Source organism: Hyla sarda, chromosome 12 (assembly GCF_029499605.1).
Source record: "Hyla sarda isolate aHylSar1 chromosome 12, aHylSar1.hap1, whole genome shotgun sequence".
Taxonomy (NCBI): Eukaryota; Metazoa; Chordata; class Amphibia; order Anura; family Hylidae; genus Hyla; species Hyla sarda.
This window is the reverse complement of record NC_079200.1, coordinates 40,551,634-40,576,794: the sequence shown is the minus strand read 5'-3', so window position 1 is coordinate 40,576,794 and position 25,161 is coordinate 40,551,634. Positions and strand designations below refer to the sequence as shown.

At 43.8% G+C, this 25,161-nt stretch overlaps 1 protein-coding gene across 2 annotated transcripts in view; it reads right to left on the bottom strand.

The window, feature by feature from the left end:
• The window catches only part of DBF4B (DBF4 zinc finger B), a 67,873-nt gene that overhangs the window by 7,469 nt on the left and 35,243 nt on the right, over positions 1-25,161 (bottom strand). For both annotated transcript variants that reach the window (XM_056548334.1, XM_056548333.1), the window contains exons 10-12: positions 22,953-23,072; positions 21,718-21,811; positions 15,094-15,203 (exon numbers count right to left, since the gene is read on the bottom strand). In XM_056548334.1, coding sequence (XP_056404309.1) covers positions 15,094-15,203; positions 21,718-21,811; positions 22,953-23,072 — 324 coding nt within the window. The remainder of the gene's footprint in view (positions 1-15,093; positions 15,204-21,717; positions 21,812-22,952; positions 23,073-25,161) is intronic.

Here is a 25,161-nt window from a genome sequence, read left to right as displayed (position 1 = left end):
CATGGGAACAATTCTCTACAGCCTCCCTCCTTCCCCTTCAGACAACCAGCAGCAGGATAGTAGCCGGGGCCAGGCAGGTATGATGCGAGCTCAGAACCTGCCGTGCTGCAGCGCTGTTTATAAACGGCATTTTGTGGCAAGGGATTAAATAAAGTGAATGTAAGCAAAGCTCCATTGTCCAGAAAGATTACACCCAAGGGTTCAGTTATTTCTTTGCCCTTGTTAAAAGTATTTAGAGATTCTCTGGTGACTGGTATTGTGCCGAGGGACCGGTGCAAGGAAAATGTGGTATCTTCTCAAAAAAAAACAAAAAAAAACAAGTGCTGTAGGTCTTCCCCAGGTAAATATAGACCAGTAAGCTTAACGTCCATTGTGGGAAAATTGTTTGAAGGGTTCAGAAAAAGGGACTACATTAGAACTAACAAATATTTTCATAATCAATTAGTTGGCCAACTAGTTTGTTTCGATTAATAATCTAATCAGATAAAAATAACCATGTGGTGGAAAAGATAATTTGTGAGGGGAGGGGGATCGGACTGAAGGTCGTCTTTTAGGCAGGGGACGCATTGTCTGTTAGGAGTGTTTGTGGGGTCGGCTTAATGCTGAGCTAGAGAGGAGTAGCTTTTTATTATATTTAAATACTTCTAATAATTTTTTATTTTTTTTACCTTGTAAGGGTTATACCCCCCGTCCCGGTTTCTTACCTGTGGCCAGACAGGAAGGGTAGCACATTCCCTGGCTGTCCATCTTACGTTGCCCCCTCAGCCCATTTAGTGAAGAGGGGTACAGCACACAATTTTCCGCTCGCATCTTCTCCCTATAGTTGAGCCTAAGAACTGGGGACTCCCCATAGCTGCAGAAAGAAGTAGATGGTGTGTGCTGGGCCCCCTCTTTACTAAACAGGCTGCCGAGGACCACAGTTGCACATATACTGTACATAGCGATTATCACTAACTATATGTGAACTTTAGAAATAGGCTGACCATCTAATCCACTAATTTATCAAGAGATTATAAAAAGTTTATTTTTTTTATAATCAATTAGTTGCCTATCAATTAGTTTTTTCAGCCCTAGACTGCATACAGGAATACATTGGGGTGTGTGTGTGTGTGTGTATGGGGGGGGAATAGTATTATAAGTGATAGCCAGCATGAGTTTACTAAGGATAGAAGTTGTCAAACCAACCTAATTTGCTTTTATGAAGATGTGAGCAGAAGCCTTGATAGTGGGTCAGCTGTGGATATAGGGGGGAGATCAAAACTTGTGGAGAGGAAAAGTGGTTCAGTCGCCTATAGCTACTATTCGCTTTTATTTTTAAAGAGGCCTGTAAAAAATACATTTTTGTGCAAAACATGGGAAAAGCTTCTACTTTTATTTTGGAAAATGAGGCACTGGCATCAAGGTCGGAGGAGTGCACTGGCTGTTCCCTACTATGGGTCAGAATTGTTTCCATATTTAAAATCAGGTCACAGTAGTGGCCGTTCAGACTGTTCGTAATTACACATGATATTGACTGAGGTTATGGGGATCTCTGTATTAAACAATGATGAGCTTTATTTTGAGTCGGTACACTAATGGTTAATTAAGAGCAGCATGTGATAGGGTATTCACCCACTGTGATCTATTATATTTTATAGCCAGCTGCACTTTATCCTCTGTGCACTACTTTTGTTGTGTTTTGCATGTCATCATTTAAAGGAGAACTCTGGAATATAAAAATTGTGGCCCGTACTGCCGGCAGTAAAAAAATTAAGATGTACATACCTTCCTCCGCTCCCCCCGGGCCACCGGTAACCGGCTCCGGTTCCTGTTTGCATGTGGTCGGAGAATCATACTACGCTCAGCCAATCACCAGCCCCAGCGAAGTCCGACTCGGCCGGCGATAGGCTGAGAGACAGTGCAAGAACGCTTCAGGACACAAAATTCTTCACTACACCGGCACCTGCTGTCGGGGCCGAAAAAGTCACACTGTCGCTCAGCCTATCGCCGGCCGAATCGGGACTTAACTGCGGCTGGTGATTGGCTGAGCGCAGTAAGACTCTCCGACCACCAGGAAGAGGATCGTGGCGGAGAGCGGAGCCGGTTACCGGAGGCCCCGGGGGAGCGGAGGAAGGTATGTACATCTTTATTTTTTTTTACTGCCGGCAATATGGGGGACAATTTTTTTTTTTACGGAGTTCTCCTTTAAGCACCTTAATCATGCATATAAAATATAGTTAATGTAATCAAGTTTTAAACTTATCAACTAAAAATTCTTACCGGTAAGCAGTGTGTGAACTCAGTTTCTCTGTTATAAAAAATAAAAAAATCCTATGCGTTACAACACATGTATTAGTGCCACACTATAAAAGCAAAGTCACATAGGTCACTATGCAGAATGGAAGCTTCCAAGTCACAGGCCCCCAGCACACAGGATGCTGCAGGGGGTTGGATTACTGATAAAATACTATTTCTGGAAGTAAACCTCAGTAGCCAGTGACTGAAAGGTTGTTTGGATCTGGGCCGAGAGCTATTGGATATGGAGTGTAGCCAAATAAGTCATCAGGACTAGGAAACAATCAGGCTGGTAGATGCAGCAGGAGAATTGAACATCTCAGATGCGTCAATGTACTTCACACAAAAGCTGGATGTATTGGAAATCTACATCATGGAGGACCAGTCCATAGATTTACCAGTGTTTTTGATTTAGCAACTACAATATGGTACGTGTGACAACAGAAACATAAGAATAATCAAGCCATATGCAGAGTTCATTGATAGTTTTTATAAAATGTACAGCCAACAAAGAAGGTAGAAATCCAAGAGATTAAATAAGCCCTTTTCAATCCATGACGTGAGCGAGTATAGCAGGGGGCTCTGAGGCCAGGTCCGTGTCATACCTGGCAGGTATACAGCTGCAGGTATACATTTTTTCCAATGTTCAACATTTAGACAGTTTCAGTATGTATACCTGGTGGTCCAATAGCTTTTCAGGGCAGCCCAAGGACCTAGCTAGGTCTGTGCATGCCATGGTTTTGCAATTGATAGAACACCCCCCCCCCCGCATAAAAATTTAAATCACCCCCCTTTTCCTATTTGTTATTTGTTTTTTTAAACTTCCTAAACATATTTGGTATCGCAGTGTGCAGGATCACATTTCTGACCCCCCTTTGTCAAATTAAAATTACAATATTGCAGATTTTTGGTCACATCATACACCAGAAAAAAAAATGGAATAAAGTGTGATAAAAAAACAACAAACATTAATACTCTGCAAAAGTGGTTGCAATAAAAATTACACATCACTCGCCAACTAAAAAGTTAGCCCTTACACAGCTCCGTAGAAAGAAGAATACAAGTCGACCGAGGTTGTAATATCGACTGTCTAGTTACAGTAATTCACAGAATACCCTGTTCCAAATAATAAGAATTATTCAAATAGAGAAAATTAGCAGGAAGCTGCATATAGCCCTCTTCTTTCTAGCAGCCTCCCAGTCTCTGACTGGGAGCACATGGTAAGTGAGCTTTAATACCTTGTTCAAACTGGTGTGGTGCTGTGCGGCGTCCATTGCTTCTGCGGCGCTGTGTCTGTGGGGTGGCGCGGCACTGGGACTGGCTTGAGTGGCGTTGGGGCTGCTCTGCCAGTGGGTCGTTCCCCCTATGGGCACTGGTGTTGCTCAGTGCTACGCCATTTTGTGTTAGGGACTCACTACCTACAGGTGGCCATGACGTGGCTATCGGGCTTGCACTTCATGATCATAAAGTACACTAACGACTTGTTAGTTTAATAAAGGTTGCTGAGAAGCATTAGATCATTGTGCATGTTGTAAATGTGCGACCATGTCTGTTTTCTCTATTTGAATTTCTAAGAATTCTGCTTACGTTACAGTGATATAAGAAATATTCTAGAAATGCAAAAACGGAAAAAAAGGTAATGTCATATTTGTCATCTTATATCTCTATGAATATTGTAAACTTGAGCTGGGCGGTATGACCAAAAATGTGCATTACGGTATTTTTTAAACTTATGGCTGTTCCACGGTATATAACGGTATTTCTTTCACCCTCAAATCATGTTACCCGCCAGCGCTGTTCTGCTCCCCCCCAATAAATTATCAGCCCAGCGGGGTACTACTCACATATGTCACCCACAAGCACTGCCCTCCTCCTCTTTGTTGCGGGCCACCGGCGCTGGAACTCTATACTGTACGTCAGTGGTCTCCAACCTGCGAACCTCCGGATGTTGCAAAACTACAACTCCCAGCATGCCAGCACAGCCAACGGCTTTCCGGGCATGCTAGGAGTTGTAGTTTTGCAACAGCTGGAGGTGCGCAGGTTTGAGACCACTGCTGTACGCTGTATCCCTATGCCCGGGCTGCAAAAGATGAACAAATTAAACTTTAACTTACCTCCGTCGGCCTCACGCTGAGAGCCGTCAGCCTATCACCCGCCGCAGCGATGTCCCGCCCCGGCCAGTGATAGGCTGAGCCCACTGTCATGTAAGATTGCTCCGGCCGGTGATAGGCTGACAGCTCTCAGACGTTCCCGTCCCCAGCGTGAGGCCGACATACGTAAGTTAAAGTTTAATTTGTTCATCTTTTGCAGCCCAGGCAAATGGATACAGCGTACAGCAGTGGTCTCCAACCTGCGGACCTCCAGCTGTTGCAAAACTACAACTCCCAGCATGCCCGGACAGCCGACGGCTGTCCGAGCATGCTGGGAGTTGTAGTTTTGCAACAACTGGAGGTCCGCAGGTTGGAGACCACTGGCATACAGTATAGAGTTCCAGCGCCGGTGGCCCGCAACAAAGAGGAGGAGGGCAGTGCTTGCGGGTGAAATGTGAGTAGTACCCCGCTGGGCTGATTTGGGGGGGGGGGGGGGGTGGGAGAAGAACAGCGCTGGCGGGTTACATGATTTGGGGGTGGGGGGGGGGGGGAGCAGAATAGCGCTGGAGGGTGATATGTGAGTAGTTCCCCGATGTGGGGACAGCGCTGGGCTGATAATTCATTCATTCCTGAGGGGGAGGGGACAAACCATTATTGCGGTATGGGGAAAAATTCATATCGTGCAGCACAAAAATGTTGGTATTCGGTATGAACCGGTATACCGCCCAGCCCCAAAAGTTAGTTATGTTTTTAAGACGATGCAAGTAGATTTCTGATGTATAAACTCTGACCACGGACAATGTACAAGCCTCACAAATTGAGTATATACACAATGGGTTCTCAAAGCCCTCAGCCCCTTTCACTTTTTCGCATTTTGTTATGTTAAAGACTTGTGCTAAAATAAGAAAAAAATATCAAGATTTCCCGCCATCAATCTGCACCCAATAGTGTATAATGAGAATGCGACAACAGAATTTTAGAGATTTTTGACAAATTATTGAAAACTTTAATTTTGCATTTAAAAAAAGGGATACTGGTCAGGATTAAAGGGGTATTCCGGCCATAGACATCTTGGCCGGCATTTATCATTGTAGGTGTAAGTGAAACATTTTTCTACACTTTGTTTTTGGGTGCTGGTCATGTGTAGGAGCGCCAAATTTATTAAATGGTCAGTTAATGCAGTTAATACATTTTGTGCAGGTCACATTTTCGGAAATTTCTCTCTTCACATACACCAAAAAGCTAAGCTAAGTCTGGGCTGGTGTAGTTTTAGAGACTTTTCAGTGTCTCTACGCCTTTTTACAAACAAGCGCAGTTGATAAAACCCTTCCATATCACGTGTATTGCCAAAATCAGTGGATTGCAACTCAAATCAGCAGAAATGTGTAAACCAAAAGGCGCAAAAAAGGCGCAAATAAATCCTGCTTGTGCCTTTTTTTTTTAGAAACAAAAAACTGTAAAGACAATGAAATTGTCAGCCCGTATCCCTATCCAAAGGAAAGGAATAAGAGGTCTGATGGCGTGGGCCCCGCTGCTGGTACCCCCAGGGATCTCCGTGCAGCACCCGCATTCTATGCCAGGCTGCTGGAGGGCTGCTGATAGTGGTCATATAAAACCATTTATTAAAAAGGACATCTGTCATCAGTGTTACCTGCACTAACCTGTTGGTACAAGCTTGTAGTGCGGATGAGACTGACTAAAATGATACTTCTCACATGTCCATCTGTGGCTACATTTGCCAGTTATTCTTTTTATAAAATTTATGTAAGGCCGCATTCACACCAGTTTTTGTAACAGTTCCCGTATCAGGTTTTTGATGAAAAACTGATTCCTCAAAACCGGACTAAACTGTATCAAAAAGTGTGTACAAATTTGAACCCGTACAATTAAAAACCGTATATGGTTTGAAAAATTATGACCGGTTGCATCTGTTTTTTTTTAAAGAAAAAAACGTATATGTTTTTAACTTTTCACTCCATTATAAAGTTTCACTTTGATTGAAATTCCAAGAAAAAAAAAAAAATACTGTGCAAAGTCAAAAACTGTATGGTGCAAACCAGATGGAACTGTATGCACATACGGTTCTGTACGGTTCCCATTGGCTCCCATGTTTAAAAAAAAAAAAAAAAAAAAAGTATACGGTTTAATAAGGTTTTTCACTCGGACCAAAAACCGTGGTAGGCTATGGTTTTGGGTACGGGGGGGGAAAAAAAGGGGAAAAAAAAGGAAAAAAAACTTACAAGACGCAAAACTGATGCATCTTTTGGCATACGGTTTTCAATGGAGAGTCAATGCATACGGTTTTCAATATGGTTCTGTACGGTTTTCACATTGAAAACGTGTAAGGGAAGTGTATTGAAAAAACATGGTGTGAATGCAGCCTAAATGACCAGGCTTGGTGCACATGCAATATCCTCCGGTCCCCAAGAGCACGCTAAAGTCATTGCTGCTTCTTCCTCTCTCCTCCCAACTCATGTTTATAAATCTCCCTCAGCTTGCTCGCTTTTCTTTTGGGTGCATGTGCAGCAAGCTGAGGGAGCGTGGAGGCTAAAGTAGATTGATGATTAAAGGGGTACTAGGGTGAAATTTTTTTTTTTTTTAATCAACTAGCACCAGAAAGCAAGAAAACAGATTTGTAAATTACTTCTATTAAAAAAAGTCTTAATCCTTCCAGTACTTAGCTGTTGTATGCTCCACAGGAAGTTCTTTTCTTTTTGAATTTTCTTTCTGTCTGACCACAGTGCTCTCTGCTGACACCTCTGTCCACGTCAGGAATTGTCCAGAGCAGGATAGGTTTGCTATGGGGATTTGCTCCTGCTCATGACAGTTCCTGACATGGACAGAGGTGTCAGCAGAGAGCACTGTGGTCAGACAGAAAAGAAATTCAAAAAGAAGAGAACTTCCTGTGGAGCATAGAGCAGCTGATAAGTACTGGAAGGGTTAAGATTTTTAATTAAAAGTAATTTACACATCTGTTTAACTTTCTGGCACCAGTTGATTTAAAAAAATAAAATAAAATTATAGTTTAGTTTTTCACCGGGGTACCCCTATAAATAACAAAAGTAGTGCAACTCCTTTTTATCATAATGATACAAAAATAACCCAAATGGCCCTAACCACAAGTTTTCATACCCTTGAACATTTGGTCTTGTTCGAGACACACAAAAGGTTGAAGGGGATTTTCCAGGATTAGAAAAACAGGGCTGATTTAATTAAAAACAGCATCGCCTCAGAATTGTGGTTTTGCAGCTCAATTCCATTGAAGTGAATGGAACCAAGTTGTAAAACCACACCCAACCTGCAGACAGGTGTGGTGCTGTTTAAGGTTAAGTTTCCACTTGTTTTTTTTTTCTGCCAGTTTTTGGAAAACTGACACTGCAGTTTTTGAGCCAAAGTCAGAAGGACATATGAAGGAAGGATTTATACTTCTCCCTTATAGATCCACTTCTGACTTTGGCTCAAAAACTCAGTGACAGTTTTCCAAAAACTGCCAGAAAAAAACCAAGAGGAAACTTAGCCTTAGGAAGAGATTAGCTCAGTTTTTTCTATTACTGGATAACCCCTTTAAAATGGCAATTTAAAAAGGTTAAATGGGCCCTGTCAGATCCCATATATTTTTATATGTTGTTCCTGATGAAAATGAAAGACCTTTTGTAATATGGTTCATTTTTAAAAAATATTTAATGAAGAAAACAGCTCCTAAAAATCTCACCACTAGGCGTCCCCATACCTACTGGGACACTAGCCAGTCCTGCAGCAGCATCAGGCTTGTCCTCGAGTCATGGACAATAGATGAGTCATGGACAAGGCTGCATAAACAGACTCCCCAATCACCTCCCACTACCAAAAGTAGGGACATGCACCGGAGCAGCCGACATGTGAATCGGAGGTTCCCGAGTCGCCTGGAAGGCGGACACCTGTATAGTAAGTAAACACAACGTCCGCGAAACGCTCCAGGTAACAAACTTCTGTGTTGAGACAAGAAGTATGGTACAGAAAGACTGCCCCACAAAATGGATTGTGGAGAAGTCAGGGCTGGAGAGCTAACCTGCCTAAGACCTCAACCATAACTAAGGCCCAAAAAACCAGGAGGGGCAATCCAGAAAAGAAGGCATGCCACAGTAGCCTAGGATAGTGTCCAAGACAAAGACTAACCGGACATGGGCCCCAGCTGTCCGAACGGACCAAAGCACTCCCAAGCAACATCCCGTCAGAACGGGAACGGAGGGGGAAACAAAAGGGAAGGTTACCCCAGAGGACTGTAGTGTCAGTGTAGCGTAACTGACACTGACCAAGGGAAGGATGAACACACCCCTCCAGGGAGATTGCATCGATTGAGGAGGAGAGCAATGGCAGGACCCAAACAACAGACTGTGCTAGACCGGCTGTCGCTGAGCCATAGATGATGGCATTCTCCTCTGTTTGAGGAGTTTATGCAAAGTCTGCATAAGCAGCAGTAATGACCAAGAAACAGCAAGAGAGCCAGGCTGCAAAAGTGCACAGCTCAGCTGATTGCTCTCAGCAAAAGACAGGGCCCAGCCAGGTACCCCCCCAATATAGAGGAGGGGAAAACTAAGGGCGGTCGTGATGAAACTCAGGCACTGACCATGTCAAGCTCCTCGATACCATAGGCCTTGTGAGGGGGGATAGTCAAAGTGCGACAAGCACTATAGGAGCAGGGAAATGCTGCCTGAAGGCAAGGGGCAAAGTACTAGGTGGACGTAGAACCCTGCAACAACATATCTAGGTATGGAGGAGCCAATTTGTGTCCCTAAAGAGATCGGAATTCTGGACACTGGTGCTGGGCAAAAGATACAAAGACGTGACTACGAATGCAAGTAAGAAGCACACACACCCACACACACAGCAACCAAAGTGTTGAGAGGAACACCCCAACGTGGTGAAACCCTAGACCAGATGGGCGACAATGGAGCTATCCTGGTCGTGACTAAGGCAACAGAGTCGGCGCCTGAACCACCCTGCACAGGAACGAAGGACAGATCCTTGGAGGCTGGGGGGGGGGGGGGGAGGGCTGAACTGACTGTCGCCCCATCAGGCCCCATGCCAGAACAGATGTGTTAAACCGCCATAGACCTGTGGCAATAAGATCACAGGAAAGCCTGAGGCACACTTCACCGAAAGGCCCAGTATACATAGGGACACAGACATTGTTTCCCGCACGACAGTAGTGGGGTACCAAGGCTGCAGACAAAAGAAACAGCAGACATCCAAAAGTCCGGCAGTATGGAAAACAGCTCAGCACCCACTGGCGTGTCACAATCATGCCCCTTGCAGACCAATGTTGCACCTTTAGAAAGGGGAACACAGAGTGCTGCTGTTGCTGTGAAAGTCGATGCCACACACCAGGACTGCTGTTGCAGACGCAAGAGAGGAAGCATGTATGTGGGAAAGGAAACATGCAGACAGACTGATAGACCGGTATAAAAAAGGTCCATCGAACCCACCGATACACACTGTGGAACTTCACATGGAAAATGAGTCACCGGACTGAAGCCGCGGGAGCAACAATGGGTGTGTCACCTGGCGGATTAGAAAAGCATGCAGACAGTTTGGTTATCTGGCATAGGGATCATGGCCTCACTGGGTCCCGCATTCAGAACCACACACAGAAAGTGGGTTAACAGCCTTCAGTCGAGAGAGCGGCAGGCATGTAAAGAGGGACCTGGTAAAGGAGGGAACCCTGCGAACCAGTATGTGATGCATTGTATACACCTTGGCAGTGGGTTATCTGAACTACCATCCACAGTGTGGGAAGTGTATGGCAATTGACCCGACATAGTCGTAAACCCTGCAGAAAACCGTCTGGCTGACTGGGATAGGATTCCAGAACACTCAGGGTCACACCTTCAAACCCACCCACAGAAAATGGGGTATCTGTGTGCGGCCAAACTAAAGGGTGACCTGGTGGTGTAGGAGACCCAGCAGATGAAAGTCTGGCTTACTGGCATCAGTCCCGAGGACCTACTGGGACCCTCATCCAGATTCCTTAACCAGCAGTGAGGTACGGGAAACCTAACCATGCCCAAAGCAGCCATGAGAGGGGAGACTGACGTCAGCGGAGACCATGCAGACAAGTCGGCTGAATATGTACACCTCCAGGCGCTGGTGAAAAGGGGACAGTCAGATAGGCAATTACTGTGCCCCTCTGTCGCATGTGGGAGGGAGGAGAGGCCTAGGAGCCATGGATAGTATCACCGCCCCCCTGGAAGATCGGGGGAGGCTGAGAAACTGTGGAATGTATCCCGTTACCCCCGCTGGGTCACTTCTTCGTACACCTCGCACAGTAGTAGGGAACCGGAACTCCAGCCACAGATACATCAGCCGTATGATGACTGACAGGCAGCAGAGGAATCCACGCAGACCACTGTGTTACCTATTGATATGGGTCCATAGTATACAACGACTCACTTCTTCAGACACCTCGCACAGCAGTGGGGTACCAGAATGCCAGCCGTGGACGCGGCAGCTGTGAGATGAGCGACAGGCGGGACTACTGTCTGGCATATTAGGTCCAATACGTGCCTACGCAGGGACACCTCCATGGAGACCTTGCACTGGACATGGGGATCCAGAGCACTAGCAGCGGATGTGGCAGCCTGTGGAGGGGGAATCATATTGTATGACATGCCAAGACCACCACCTTGATAGGTAGCCGGCGGATCTGACAGGGGAGGAACCTCAAGTGTCCTTAGCGTCTGCCACGAATGCAAAAACCCTTGCACGTGAGCCACCAGTGTCTTGCCTAGGTAGGGAGGCCGTGGACACGAGGGACATGAATGGCAGGGGAGAAAAGTCACCGAATATAGCCGCCGGTAGTTACCAAGGGATCGTGAAATCCCTGAACAACCTGCCACGGTGCTACGCATACGCTCCCTGACAGACTGAGAACCCTGCAGAGAATAGGTATAGAGGCATACCCCCAACTGAGTCAATGTAATTTGTCAATAGGTCACCCACAGGATGACAGTAGCAAAAAAAGCGGCCCCCCAATACAGTCCCTAGAAAGGGACCCTGCAGATATTAAACTGATGAAAACATCCATGCTGCTTTGAGCCAGGAGACAAGAGTGGGCCGGCTGGAAGAACACCTGCCAGCTGCTGCATAGGAGAATAACTGAGCTGCTCTGCCTACCTAGCGCCGCCTCCGAAATTAGTTCAGCTTTCAGGTGCTCCCGTGGGCTGGAAAAGGTGGATACAGTCCTAGGAGACTCTTTCCTAGGACTGTATCCACCTTTTCCAGCCCACCGGAGCACCTGCAAGCTGAACTCATTTATGCAGGATAAGTAATCAACTGCTGAGCCGAGAAGTTCGTGATGAATCGAATTTACTGTAAGTTCGCTCATCTCTAATCATAACCCTTTCAATTTTGCACCTAAAAATCCATATGATGGCTTATTTTTTGCGCCACGAATTCTACTTTGTAATGACATCAGTCTTTAGTTCGCTCATCTCTAGTTATGATTTTTAAAAGGTAAGGAGGAAAAAACGAAAGTGCAAAAATGGAAAAATGCTCGGTCCTTAAGGGGTTAAAAGCAAAGAACTGCTAAACTGAATGAAAAAACTTTCCTGCACATAGCCAGCACATCCCTGACACCGCCACAATTGTTCAAGAAACTGCTGACAAGATTTAGCACATGTGCAATACAGGGAGAGTGTGTCAAGCCACCTAGAAGCAGGGCAGCCATGATGTTTGTGCATTTATCGGCGGCAAGAAGTAGAACTGGATCGGCGCAACTGTGGAGGTGTCACTACTATTTTCTACCATGGAGCCTTGCTCTGCAAGCTGTTGACCCAGTGTGTTGGACATGTATTTGCCCTGGTCATATATACCACTAGAAGCATCTACTGTGGTATGCACTGTGCTGCACACAACTGCATGGAGTGGGCCACCCTCTACGCCACGTGAGTGTGGAAAGCGGGGATGGGTTAAAGCGGTACTCGGGTGGAAAACAAAGGTTTTCAAAATCAACCAATGTCATAAAGTTAGATTTGTAAATTACTTCTATTTAAAAATCTTCATCCTTCCAGTACTTTTCAGCTGCTGTAAACTACAGAAAAAGATGCATAGTTCTTCATAGTCTGACCACAGTGCTCTCCACTGCCACCTCTGTCCATGTCAGGAACTGTCCAAACATCTCCTGCTCTGGACAGTTCCTGACATGGACAGAGGTGTCAGCAGAGAGCCCTGTAGTCAGACTGAAAAGAACTACACAAGTTTCTCTGTAGTGTACAGCAGCTGACAAGTACGGTAAGGTTAAGAATTTTAAATAGAAAGTTAAACAGATTTGTAAATTATTTCTGACACCAGATGATTTGAATATATTTTTTTCCACCAGAGTACTCTTTAACAGGAGGAAGTGGAGACCGCATTGTGAAGAGTTTAAAGGGGGAAAAGTGAGGTGACATAACCTGAAGGGTTAATAGAGGGTAAGAGCAAAGGGAAAGAAACTGAAGGGTTAATGTGGAAAAAAAGTGAGGGGACAGCACCTGAAGGGTTAACCTAGGAGCCTCACTGCAGTGGAGAAGGAGCAGTTCACAGACCTCAGTGATGGACGTCCTCCTACACCAGGAAGATCTGTCAGCTTCTGGCCAACCGGGGGGGGGGGGGTCATATCGCAATCTCGGGACCAGAGGTTTCTTGTCACCGGAGGCACCAAGGAAGTGGCACTGAATTCCGGACAACACTCCAGGCCGCGGTCTCAGTGCTGCAGGTAAGCCGCAGATGGCGCAAGCTGGCAGTAAGTCAAAAAGGCATCGATGGGTAAGGGGGGGTGAAGAAGGAAAATACTGAGGGGCTAAAAGGCAATAAAAATAGCAAAAGTAGTAGGAGTACCGAGTTACTAGGCCACGTTCCCCTAATGTCCGATGCCACACCCCCTAACTACAGTTTAATCGATTATTGAAATAGTTAATTTCATTTATCAAATTTAATCGATATCGTTGCAGCCCTATTCACCATGACTCAACAGTATCCCCTCCACCAGTCCCACTAGTGCTACGCTTGGCCACAGCTTTCACCTCTGCAACAAACTTCAAAGGCTGATTGTCCTTAGACAACGCCTCCTTGTGGCTAATGCTATCCTACTGCTTAATGGGGAGAAGCAAAGACAGATGATGGAACAGACCATCTAGGACGGACATTTCAAACCGCCATGTAACTGTAGAAGATGAGAAATTCACTGACACCTGGCTAAATGTCATTGTCAGACACTTCCACCTCTTGAGATGACCAAGGAGGAGTCAGCCAGTCCACAAGGGCCTTATCCTACGAAACTACTCAACTCCTAGAAGATGGTGAGGAAGAGGAGGAGGCGACATGTTCAGAGCAAGGAGGCACCGGGCTGCTGCGGTTACCTGGGCTGAGCCTGTGAAAATGGGGGATGCCCACATAGCTACTATTGCCACCTCTCTTTAAAAAAGACTTTATTGAAAAAGATTTGGGGTTATTGTTATGTTTTGGGGTAACTAAGCACTCATCAAGTAGTCAAGAGAAACTTTCACTGTCAATGCTTCTAAATGCGTATTTATGTTAAACACAAGTAGGAACACCGGAGATTTATCAAAACCTGCCCAGAGGAAAAGTTGCCCACAGCATCCAGTCAGATTGCTTATTTCATTTTTAATATGGCCTCTGCAAAATGAAAGAAGCGATCTGATTGGTTTCTATGGGCAACTCAGCAACTTTTCCTCTGGACAGGTTTTAATAAATCTCCCCCTATATGTTTTAATAACATCCCACCCCAGAAAAAAAAAAAAAGGCAACTTGGCCTGAAAATGCATATTCCATGTTCACTATAAACTTTATTAGTGTTAATTTATGTTTAAATACAGGTCAGCCCACTGCTTTCTAATAGTAATGCACTAGTTTTTATGGGCTCCTTCAGGAGTGACACTGCTGGGATCTGTAGTGCACCAACTAGACACAGTAAATAAGGTGAAAGGAGGTCACCTAACTTCTCAATGCTTTGCTCAGCTTGCTTTCTATTGTATTTATAAAGGTTTTCTGGGATCATTAGTTTCTCTGCACTGTCTACTCTCTCAGTATACTCTCCAAGATGGCTGTCGCAACGTAATGCATTGGGTTTTATCAACCTTTTAAACCCACCCCTATGCTGTCTCCTGACTGGGTTTGCTGGCCTCTGTTCGCTCATCTATAAATAACATCTAAGGCTACATATATTACCGATTCTCTAACGTTATGCAAACTTTTGAGCACAACTGTATATCAATTAAATAATTTAAGTTTTGCCTTTTTGAAAGATTTCTAAAATTCTGTTTTCTCTTTGTTTATTATGGGGTATTGAGTTTAGAATGATGGGGGGACGACGACGACATTTTTTGTAATTTTAGCACAAGGCAGCAACTATATAATGCAACTTTCCAAATGCATTATATAGTCCATACTATTTAGCTATTCCCAGCTAAAAGCACATAAATGATATATTTAAACATCCTCTCTTTTAATATATTGTTCCATAATGTTGGTCTCCCTCCAGTTAACCTTAATAAAGGCCCCTGAGGACCACATAAATCACTAAGAGCCTGAGAGCACATGAGCTATAGTCAAATGTAATGCTCCTGCTGACAACGCAGTATAGGAAGAGACTTCTAGAAGTAAAGTTGCCTCAATGGAAGTTTTGACCAGTGAGTCAAAACCAAATAAAGGGCCTGGGCAACGACCATAGGAGGAGGACAATGTAAACACTTACCCATGAGGCAAAGGAACGAGGTCACAGATGGTACGAGATGTAATGTCATCAATGACTTTGTAATTGGAAGCATTGAAAGCGAAGAGGCAGTGCTGTTCACTGATAAGGTGCTGTGGGAGGTAAACAGAGGACAGTGTGATCTTGTATCTATATTCTTACCATTTTACAAGAGGTGTAAGGCTTTTGCACAGAGCATATTGGAGTGGATTCAACTTGGATTTTTATGTGAACTTATGTGAAAAAAAACATAAGACAAAAAAAAAAAAAAAAAAAAAAAAAACACCAACAACATACCATTGAAGGAGAAGTCAGATTGGGGAAAAAAAAAAAAAAAGCAAGTACAATGCCCAGGTTGCCTTAAAATAAAACAATAAAAAGTACTCACCTGCCTTTGCTCCCCCGGTGACCCGGTATCTCACTCCGCTCCTTGGCCAACGAAGTCTTCCTGGTCCAGCTGTGGTCAGCACATCGCATTGCCTTAGGCTGAGCAGCAGTGTGATGGATTGAGGCACGGTATTGGGCAATGTATTGGGCACACTCAGCCCAACGCCAACCATAGCGATGTCCCGCCTCGGCTGGGCATTGTGACGCGCTGACCATAGCCGGACCAGGAAGAAGACGCCCGTGGAGGAGTGGAGCGAGATACCCGAACGTCAGGGGAGCGGGGAGACAGGCGATTCCTGTTTGTTGGTTTATTTTAGGGAAGCCCGTACATTATTGAAATTTTCTCCATTAAATACAACAGGAAATTCTACTCTTATTATACAAATTTGCCCTCATTTACTAATGTCAACCCAACTTTTTTTGTCAGGTTGTGCGACCAAATATAGCCCATGCGACACAAATTTGGTCGCACAACCCGACAAAATATATCATCACTCCGAGTGTTTTTTTAAACCCGTCAAAATGGGCGTGGTTATCACAAAAAGACGTGTTCCCAACAAAACAGAAAAAACACTCGGAGTATGATGAAAAACTCACAGGAAAACCAGGGAATTTTTCTTCACTAAAACCTGACAGCTCTGAGCTGTCGAGAAATTACTGAAAACCGAGTGAATCCTACCCCCATCAAGGAACAGGGTCTGTCCCATGTAGTAGTAGTACAGGGGCTAAGGGGTTGATCGCATCGGGTCTCACTTCTGAGACCCGATCCGATCAAAAGTTATTAAGCAGGGGAGCGGGCGGCATGGTCCGCTCCCCAGCTATGTACGATGTATTATGTATTTTACTTTCATTTTCAAATTCCCCGCCGGGATCCTTGAATGGCCGGTACTGAGGAGTCATTCAGGGAGAGCTGCGGTGGGGAAAGATATATAGAATCGCTGGGGGTTTTGTACATGTCCCCACAGCTTCTATACATCTTGCCCCCTGCTTTGTGTGTGTATATATATTATAGATATAGATAGAGATAGAGATAGAATATAGATAGAGATAGAATATAGATAGAGATAGAATATAGATAGAGATAGAATAGAGATAGAATATAGATAGAGATAGAATATAGATAGAGATAGAATATAGATAGAGATAGAATATAGATAGAGATAGAATATAGATAGAGATAGAATATAGATAGAGATAGAATATAGATAGAGATAGAAGGAGGTCCGCAGGTTGGAGACCACTGGCTAATGCTTGTCAATGATAGCACTTCAGAGGCATACGTATATAGAAGCGAAGTGGGGACCAGACATATAGCGTTATCTGATCCCCACTTCGCTTCTATACACAATCCTCAACAAACAGTACAGCTGCCCCATCGCCTCCCCCATCCCCGGTGTTATAATTACCTGTTTCCGGCCCGGGTCCGCGATCATTCTGGCTTCGGCGCTGTTGCTGTGCGCTGTCACTGTGCGCACTGACGAGTGACGTCCCCAAACGCGCGTCGTGACGTCACTGTCAGTGCGCACAGTGACAGCGCACAGCAAAAGCCGAAGCCAGAATGATCACGGACGCGGGCAGGAAACAGGTAATTATAACACCGGGGATGACGGGAGGCGATGGGGCAGCTGTGGCGTTTGCTGAGGATTATGTATAGAAGCGAAGTGGGGACCAGATAACGCTATATGTCTGGTCCCCACTTAGCTTCTATACACACATGCCTCTGAAGCGCTATCATTGACAAGCGCTACTTGCGCTGCGGTGGGTATATGATAGCGTTATTTTTTAAATCAAGAAACACTCGGAAATAAACCCGACACTCTTAGTAAATGAGGGCCATTGTTTTTTGAGAGGGTTTTTCCCCCCATTGCACAAACAAGCAACAAAGCCAATTTGAAGCAGATTTTCTCCAGTTCTGACAGGAATCAAAATTAGAAAAACCTATTTATTTAAGTCACATCAACTGCATTTTACAATTCCACCTCAAAATCTGTTTTACGTTTTTATAATCCACGTCTAACATTTTCCACAGAGTATTTAGATTTCCTTGCTTAGTCTCAAATTTGACCCATTTAAAAGGAACCTGTAACCACTTTCATGCTGCATCGGGAAAAACCGTGGCGGCTTCACACCGCACCATTGGCCTTAACCCCCATAAGGACAATGGATGTAAAATGTATGAACTGATGCCCTGGATGCCCATTTACGTCTTGTGCTTACTTCATGCACGGCAGGTCCTGGCCGATATCAGCAGCCAGGGACCCATGGTAATGGCGGACATAAGAGAACAAACACACTGATGCCCGCCATTAACCCTTCAGATGGCATGTGAAGCCTTACAGGGGTTTTGTACAGCTCACTGGATCACCAACGTACACGACCGCAAGGGTCAGATGAGTTAAGTTGGTGGCTGGAGATCTACTCACCTGCCTCCTGTCACAAAAAAAACAAAACTCCTATCAGCTTAGGACATTAACCTTGCATCTACAGGGTGGGCCATTTATAGGGATACCACTTAATAAAATGGGAATGGTTGGTGATATACTAATGTGCCACAAACAGGAAGTTAATATGTGAGAGGGGAAACTTTTCAAGATGGGTGGTGACCATGGCGGCCATTTTGAATCCAACTTTTGTTTTTCAATAGGAAGAGGGTCATGTGACAAACTTCTTGGGAATTTCACAAGAAAAACAATGAAGTTCTTGGTTTTAACATAACTTTATTCTTTCATGAGTTATTTACAAGTTTCTGACCACTTATAAAATGTGTTCAATGTGCTGCCCATTGTGTTGGATTGTCAATGCAACCCTCTTCTCCCACTCTTCACAAACACCGCAGGAGAAATGCTAGCACAGGCTTCCAGTATCCATATACACTGCTATATACTACTATATACACCTCAGGAGAAATCTATCCAATGTGGGTTAGTGTCAGACCAAAAGCGGTGGTTTTGTTTGTTAACTTCACCATTCACATAAAAGTTTTCCTCATCACTGAACAAAATCTTCTGCATAAACTGAGGGTCCTGTTCCAATTTTTGTTTTGCCCATTCTGCAGCACCTGAAACTACTGGAAGCCTGTGCTAGCATTTCTCCTGCGGTGTATATAGTAGTATATAGCAGTGTATACGGATACTGGAAGCCTGTGCTAGCATTTCTCCTGCTGTGTATATAGTACTATATAGCAGTGTATATGGATACTGGAAGCCTGTGCTAGCATTTCTCCTGCTGTGTATATAGTACTATATAGCAGTGTATATGGATACTGGAAGCCTGTGCTAGCATTTCTCCTGCGGTGTATATAGTAGTATATAGCAGTGTATACGGATACTGGAAGCCTGTGCTAGCATTTCTCCTGCGGTGTTGCTATCAGTGTGTGAAGAGTGGGAGAAGAGGGTTGCATTCACAATCCAACACAATGGGCAGCACATTGAACATATTTTATAATTGTTCAGAAACTTGTAAATAACTCATGAAAGAATAAAGTTATGTTAAAACCAAGCACATCATTGTTTTTCTTGTGAAATTCCCAATAAGTTTGATGTGTCACATGACCCTCTTCCTATTGAAAAAACAAAAGTTGGATTAAAAATGGCCGACTTCAAAATGGCCACCATGGTCACCACCCATCTTGAAAAGTTTCCCCCTTCACATATACTAATGTGCCACAAACAGGATGTTAATATCACCAAACATTCCCATTTTATTAAGGTGTATCCATTTAAATGGCCCACCCTGTATTCTACTGTGACCTATTAGATCTCCTGTAGGTGGCTCTAATACACCTTTCTGCCCTCCTACTTGTTCCCTTCCGCACATGCTGTCTTTAAACTACAAATCCCAGCATCCTTTGCTGCCGCTCTGTGCTCACTTCCTCCTAACTGCCGTTTTCTTCCCCCAGTCCCTTGGCACCAACCCTCAGAGCGTTACTATACAGCAATGACTCACAAAATAGTAGCCTCCATCTGTTGCAAAACTACAACTCCCAGCATTCCCAAAAAGTCAAAGTCCATCTGTAAAGCCCCTTCACTTCCTCAGTTATCAGATTTTTCTTCTGTGTAGTTGCTTCTGGGGGCGTGGCTTACATGGACTCAGAGACCGCATAAAAGTCACATGACTGTCTCCAAGGGTGTGGGCCAGAAGAATTTAGGGGAACAGAGCCGAGAGTGGACGCAGGATGGTTCATTTTCCTGCATTTCGCACATTGTGTGCTTCATATAGCTCTGCAATGAAGCATTACTTTTAATTACTCGCTTAGGAAGTTATATTTATAATTGTAGGTGCACTACTGTGGTAGATGTAGACAGTGACATATGACTAACCCTCAAAATGATGTTAAAGTTGAGACATTAGCTAGTATATCCTTATATGAAGGACATACCTGAGCCCGCACACCAATGCCAAGGTTTCTCAAGTGGCACGGGACCTAACACTAAACCTACCTGTGCCGTATGGGCAATTACAGTAGCATTAGGTCTGACTCACAGCCTGCTCCCAGTTACCTCCAGTGCGGCTAAGCACACATACAATGGGAGGAGGGAGGAAGGCTATGAGCCCCACCCAAGTAGACTGATATGTTGCCGGCCTCACAGGTGAACGTTAATGATGCCTATAAGGGTACGTTCCCACCTAGCGTACACGCAGCGTATTTGACGGTGCGCAAAATCTGAAGCGGCAGAGGAAAATATGCTGTGTATCCCTCGCTCACCATACACACAAGGCTTTCCGGCGGCGGCCCTGTGTGTGCAGTGGATTTTGGAGGCTAGGCTGTGTGCCGGCATGACTGATGCGCGGCCAACCTCCAAAATCCACTGCACATAGAGCTGCCGCTGGAAAGCCTTGTGTGTATGGTAAGTGAGGAATACGCAGCATATTTCCCGCTATATTAAGGACATACCTGAGCCAGTTGGTGTGTGGGCTCCGGTAGGTCCAACGGGCTCAGGTATGTCCTTAAGGATATACTGGCTAATGTCTCAATTTTATCATCTTTTGAGGGTTAGTCCTATGTCACTGTCTACATCTACCACAGAAGTGCACCTAAATTAAATGTATTAGTCTGCTGCAGGCATCCCCCATTGTATGCATTTTATGCTGGGGATCGCCCTTAGAAACAGACCACAAGTGCAGGATCTGCTCCCCCAGCATAAATGCACAACTGCATTTGGGGTAAAGCATTTCCTGCCATTTGAAACTACGTTTTTTTCTTGAAGTTATATTTATAATTACATGAGGGAATTAAATAAATAATAGTTTACTTAATTGATCTACCCCTTTAAGTGAATAAGCCCATCCCCCAATAAAAAATTAAAATAGCCCTTTATCCCCTTTTAATTAAAAAAAAAAGTAAAAAAATAAAAAACATTTGGTATCGGCGCATGCTTAAATGTACAAAATATATTCATAATTATCACGTACAATGAACGTCGTAAATGTAAAAAAAGCAAATTTTTTTTTTTTTAAGTACAAAACTGTTGCTTTTTAATCACATCCCAAAAAAATTAGATTTAGGCTGCTTTAACACTATAAAATTCATGCACTATTTCTTCCGCTCATTCTCCCGTCACTAAATAACGTCCGTTATTAATAATGGACTAACACTGATTAAAAATGGAAAATGTAAAAATCCCATAGACTATAACGGGATTTTCTAACGGACGTTTAATGGACAATTTTCAGGGTTTTTATAATGGATCAAACGGATCTTTAAAACGGATGAATTTTATAGTGTGAAAGCAGCCTTATAGGTGATTAAAATAGAGCAATTTTAAATATATTACTTTTGCTACAGTTTAATTTTTATTTTTTAAAGCATGGGTATTATTTTGATTAGTATTGACCCACAGAATAAAGACAACATGTAAATTTTACAGTAAAGTGCACAACGCAAAATAAAACCCTCCAAAAGTTGCAGTTTCCTTTTCAATTTTTCCACACAATATTTTTTTGGGTTTAACCATACATAAAAAAAAATAAAAAATAAAATTATATATCAACACCTCATATGGTATGTGGATGGAAAACAATTGGTTCTTAGAAGGACAGGAGGGAAAGAAAAAAAAAAAAAACGAAAATGCAAAAATTAAGCTGTCTGCATGGGGGGGGGGTTAATAGAGCTCTAACAATAAAGGCAAGAGGGGTGGGAAGAATACACCAGGCACCACTCAATGTGTGGTTCAGGCAGCATGAAAGTGTTGCCAGGCTCCCTTTAAAAACTGTGTAAACATACCGGAGAAAACCTCTTACCTCACTAAGCCTTGTGTACGTCAACTGGCAGCACTCACAATACCCACTCTTGTCCCAGTTCTGTGGTCTCTCAAACTCATCCTTGTTCAGTTCCCTAACAGATTAGGGATGACATATTAAAGCACACATATTCAAGATTTCATGGAGCTGATCTTTACTACCTTCTCTGTGTAAATTAACCAAAAGAACGAGCAAAGCAACAACAAAAGTAGTGAAATAATGCAGGAACCAGGATAGGAGTGGCGCTATGCCGATTCCTGCACCATTTCACTACTTTTGTTTTAGGGCCTGTATAGTAATTTGCTGGTTACTGCTCTATTACCTTGCATGCTTATTTGGCATGAACTGTAAATAGCACTTACTAGTAGCTGTTTAGCTTGCTTATTTGCACATCTAGTGCCATTTGGGCTGCTAATTCTCTCAGTATATAACAAGTACTTTTTATCCGGCTGACATCATTTGTGACTATACCACAAATACCATTATACCTGTATTAACCTGCAGGTCTCAGGTAATGTTGCCACATTTTTTGATGTATGTATTACTCCTTTTCTTATATGATTTTTCAATAAAGGCAGAGTTCACACTGAATTCTGCATGAATTTATAGCCAATACACTTCAATGGGATTCTGCTGTCCCGTTCACACGGCAGAATTTCTGCTGCAGGAATTCCACTGAAGGGAATTGGCTATAAATTCATGCAGAATTCCATGCAGAAATTCTGCCGTGAGAACTCGGCCAAAGAGTTATATGTTATGGGTATTTGCACACAAGCTTTGTTTTTCTATTAATACATTCCCCATATCTAAACATAATTTGATTAGGGCAGGAAATTGCACTGGAAATTGTGCTATGCGGCATGAACAAGTTATAAAGCCTTCATATAAACCAATTAAAAAAATTGATGAAGCTTAACAAAGGCTCAATAATCAGGGTATATTTTATCTGCCATCTTGATTATATAGCAAGTGAAGTTAAAAGGTTTTCCTATAATCAAAACTTTTCACCTATCCGCTGCTAAATGAAATGGTAGTACCTACAGGAAAACTCCATTTGACAGAATCACCATTGCTGTTAATTGTGCAATGTCGAACTGAAGGGGGTTTTATACCCAGGATAAGAGTAACCACACTGTTCTTCAGTGGTTGCTCAGCTTCTGTATCTGTAATACCACCTTACAAGTGTGCACAGTTATTGAAGAGACACTTAAAATGATATGGCCAGTAAGACATACCTAGGGTCTCGGTCCTTATGTGTACTGTTTGTGCGAGGGGTCTCAAAGGGACTCCTGTTTGAAGAAATGAATGAGCACTCAGGAAAGTTGGAGAAGGAGCAGTGGATCGGACGGTATTTTCTACGGAGACAAAGCAAATGAAAATCTTGGATAAAAAAATAAAAATTATCAACAATACAACAACATCATCTACAACAGAAACTTTACGTCAAACCTACTGTTTAACCTGTCACTACCTTTTTTTCCCTGTAAAATGGCCATTAGGACACAGGAGATCTGCAAGTATGGATCCACAATAGCAGATATGCAGCTCAAAAATTTTGTAATTTAAAACTTCAAATCTGCAGGGAACCAGTGTGGGTAGGGTAGGGTCATATGGGAGCGCATCAGCAGCTATGTGACAATGCAGATGTGCTGCCAGCAATCAAAGCCACAGCAGAGCAAGGTTCTTGCTGCGGCTGTAGCCCTGCGTGTTTGCTTGTTACTGCCGGCATTATATCCACAGATAAGAGCGGACATAGAGCTATGGTGGCTGCAGCTCTGCGATGGCTCTGTGACTGCCAGCAGTTCTTTTGCAGCATCAAATACGCTGCAGATGCGCACCTATGTGACCCTACCCTAAGGAAATATTCACAGGTTTTACCATAGTAATTGTGCAGTAATGCTACAGCTCTCAGCCACACCATAAGAATACACTGTACAGGTATATTCCCATGTAGAGGATATGCTGTGAAATTTTGACTTCCCTATTGAAGTTAACTGAGAAAATCTGCTACAAATCCACAGCATGTGAACACAGATAGTAAATATACAATACAGTCATCCTCAAGCTACAATACTAATAGTCTCCAAAACAAACACTATTGGTGAGATTTATCAAAACCTGTTCAGAGGAAAATCGACCAGTTGCTCTTAACAACCAGATTCTATTTTTAAGAATGATTAGTTGCTATGGGCAACCTTTTCTGTGTACAGGTTTTGATAAAACTCCCCAATAATGTTTAAATCATTGAATCTTGAGATAAAAATTATAGAAAGAAAGTAACTGGTTTCAAAGTCTTCAAAATAAAATGTAAGAAAAATCTATAAATCACTTTATACATAAGCTGCTTTCACACAACAGTGTATTCACCCGTTATTGTACATCCGTAATGGATCATTAAAAAAACGGATGAAATAACGGATGTATATTAACGGGTGCTAACGGCTGAATAATGTCCGTCAAAATAACGGGCATATTCATCCGTTAAGACCTGTTCTAACATCCTTCATGTACCGTTATTTTATGGTCATTTTAACACCTCTGCCTACAGACTACTGCAGCCGGGACTACTACTCCCATCAAGGAAAAAATACTTCTTTCTATGATGAGAGTCGTAGTTCCCCAGCTGTGGAGTCTGCCGGTGGCTGGGGAGGCTACATTAGTGTTTGTACTACTATCCCCATCATGGAACAGATTCTGTTCCATGATGGGGGTTGTAGTACAGGGACTGAGGGAATGATCACACCGGGTCTCACTTCTGAGACCGTATACGATCAGAAGGTATTAAACAGGGGAGCGGGCGGAATCCTCCGCTCCCCTGCGATGTACTGTTGTATGTTTACTTTCACTTTTAAATTATCAGTCGGGGGCCCTGAATGGCCGGCACCAAGGAGCCATTCAGAGCTCCCGGTAGGGTTTTTAAACTACTACTTTGACCCCCAAATGTATGCCTTCCATGCATATTTATAATAATTCATTGGCCCCAGTGTGCTTAACTTATTCCCCTATTTCCCCGCCCCTCCAGTGTCCTTACTTCCCCTCCCGCTGCTCTTCTTCGAGCAGGGCAGCAGCGGGACATGTTGGGAACAGGCAGCGGTGAATGAAGGTGACATGTCCCGCATGTAGGCTTCATTCATTCACCGCTGCCACCCGGCATGTCCCCGCTGCTGCCCTGCTCCTAGTGCAATCAGCGCACCTATAAGACTTGTCTATTCTCTGCTGCTCATCTCCGTCAGGTACTATAGTGTGGGGTATACAGGAGACCTATACAGGGTCTCTAACATACATACCTTCAGTCCGGTCCCTCTAAGGATCAGCTTCTAGCTTCGCTGAATTGCACACTAGAGACGCACCCGCCAGCTGAATTTGAATATTCATGGTCACGTGAGCGCTTGTGCCTAATGGGCACAATACTGCGCCGGACTGAAGGTATGTATGTTAGTCAGA